Source organism: Sardina pilchardus, chromosome 3 (assembly GCF_963854185.1).
Source record: "Sardina pilchardus chromosome 3, fSarPil1.1, whole genome shotgun sequence".
In the NCBI taxonomy this organism is placed as follows: domain Eukaryota; kingdom Metazoa; phylum Chordata; class Actinopteri; order Clupeiformes; family Clupeidae; genus Sardina; species Sardina pilchardus.
Window position 1 is genome coordinate 10,981,233 of NC_084996.1, and position 2,500 is coordinate 10,983,732.

At 49.5% G+C, this 2,500-nt stretch overlaps 1 protein-coding gene across 1 annotated transcript in view; it reads right to left on the reverse strand.

Annotated features, from left to right (window-relative positions):
• Positions 1–2,500, reverse strand: part of shank1 (SH3 and multiple ankyrin repeat domains 1) — a 51,731-nt gene that overhangs the window by 31,040 nt on the left and 18,191 nt on the right. Inside the window, exons 12-14 of the mRNA XM_062530907.1 lie at positions 2,063–2,199; positions 1,335–1,448; positions 632–707 (exon numbers count right to left, since the gene is read on the reverse strand). Coding sequence (XP_062386891.1) covers positions 632–707; positions 1,335–1,448; positions 2,063–2,199 — 327 coding nt within the window. The remainder of the gene's footprint in view (positions 1–631; positions 708–1,334; positions 1,449–2,062; positions 2,200–2,500) is intronic.

The following is a 2,500-nucleotide window of genomic DNA, read 5'->3' on the forward strand; positions in this document are numbered from 1 at the left end:
TACCAACATGCAGGTTATATGCTAGCAACAACCCACGACACATAAAAACAAATCGGTGCATTAAACACACAACTCAGCAGCTTGTCAGCAAATTGTTTGTCAGCATCTTCACAGAAATCCGAATCATTTGGAGAGAACCTTCAGTCTAGAACTTTTTCTGGACTAGGGGGGAGCAGTCCGCATGTCACTCAGACACACCAGTTACCCACCACACATCGCACAGACAGTTTTCGGCCACGGTTTTTGTTCTGAAAGGGTCACTGTGACATGGCAGCAATTTGACATGTGTCTTGGAGGCTGTACTCACAGCGCAGAGTTAGAGGAGACCACCAATGTGCATCGTGAAGTTTGTTTGAATGCCAGGGCACACACAACCGCTCTTGGTGCTGCTCAATGTCATTCAGACGAAACCACTGAATGGCAGCACAATAAAGGCATGTATTGTATCATGCAGCAATATTTGTATATTTGCATCCATGATTCAGCTTTGTGTGTGTGAGTATGTGTTTGTATGTGCATGTGTGTGTGCGTGAGAGAGAGAGAGACAGAGAGAGACAGAGAGAGAGAGGAGATACACATACATATGTCTCTTCTCTAAACCAAAGTGCTATTAGAGCCATGTTGTCCTTACCTGGGCGCGTCAAAGCTGTCGTAGGAGCCCACGGTGTAGTGCCTGAAGAGTCGCTTGGTCCTCTCGCTGCGGCTCTCTGGAACACACACACACAGCGGAATGAGCACCGCCACCACGCCACCACATCTGCCACCGGGCAGCAGCCGCTGGGCGTCCGTGGGCGCCAGGATCACCGTGCGCACGCCACAGCGCCAGCGGACGCACGTCCCCATGTGTGTGTGTGTGTGTGTGTGAGAGAGAGCGAACGCTGCAATTACTCAAATGAAGAATGAAGCTTTTGGCATTTTCTCTCCTAGCACCATCTTTGCTTCTGGCCGCCACACTTCGACAGCTGAGCTGCGAACGTGCGAGATTGGTTTTAAAAATAAACGCGACATCTGCAGTCTGAAGTCCCAGCGTAACGCTGTTTGCCTTTGTTACTTCAGTGGAATGTAGCACAGAGCCGGCACCTATTAATAGACAGTATTGGCACAACGCAGTTTCACTGCTAACTGCTATGTCAGAGAGCTGGAGAGTCCGACGGTGTTCTCACCACAGGCCGAGGTCCACTGCTGCTCAGGGTGAGAATTAATGAGGAGAGGAGAGGCAATCTCCCCCTGGAAACCTGCGGTGGTACTGACAAAGCCTATCACTAATATCGAAATCTAGGTGTGTTTGTCTGTGTCTGTGGTGTGTGTGTGTGTGTGTGTGTCGAGTGTCTCACCTGAGCGGGGCTCCAGGCTACGTAGCGCTACTTCCTCCACGTTGTCCGAGGGGAACCAGCCAGTGCGCCCCCTCACCGTGCCCTCCCAGTAGCCCCCCTCACCCACACTCAGCACTGAACAAGACCAACAGAGAGAGAGAGAGAGAGAGAGAGTGAGAGAGAGAGAGAGAGAGAGAGGAGGGGGGGGGGGGGGAGATTAGGGTGATGGAGACAAGTAATCAGAATTCTAAATGTATACTGACATATGTTGTTTATATTGTTTAGTCCCCTCATTGCATTAAGCCAGTAAACATATGAGCTCATGCAAAAATGTCCCAAAAATGTCCCAAAACTAGCTACAAGCTACTCAAACATATGAGCTCATACAAAAATGTCCCAAAACTAGCTACAGTACAAGCTACTCAAACATATCATATAAGTTCATACAAAAATGTCCCAAAACTAGCTACAAGCTACTCAAACATATCATATAAGCTCATACAAAAATGTCCAAAAACTAGCTACAAGCTACACAAACATATGAGCTCATGCAAAAATGTCCCAAAACTAGCTACAAGCTACTAAAACATATAAGCTCATGCAAAAATGTCCAAAACTAGCTACAAGCTACTCAAACACTGGCAGAGCAACTTCTGCAAACTTGTAGAATGGAAGCACACACAAATGGACTGTCTGTGTCACTTTTACAGGCACACACCACCAATCAAGAGCCACTGCTCACGGCTCACCTTTGACCTTGTCTCCCTTGCTGAAGCTGATCTCGCGCTCGCCCTGGGCGGTGTGGGAGCGCGTGGCCACGAACACGCGGCCGGGGACGGCGCTGTACAGGCGGCGCCGCTGACCGCCTCCCACTGTGCCCTGACTGCTGATGGAGCCGCCGCCGCCACCACCACCGGCGCCACCACCGCCGCCACCGCCACCCCTACACACACACACACACACACACAGATACACGCATGAGTACATACAGTACACACACATAAATGCATACAGTACTTACATATACGCACACACTTTCACATACACAAACGCACACACAAACACTAGCATTTACACAAATGCTCACACGCACATGGACATGGACATACACACACATCCAACTTAGGCATACAGTAGGTACACACATATACAGCTCCAGAGTCCACTGCACACTTTTCTGATGTCAC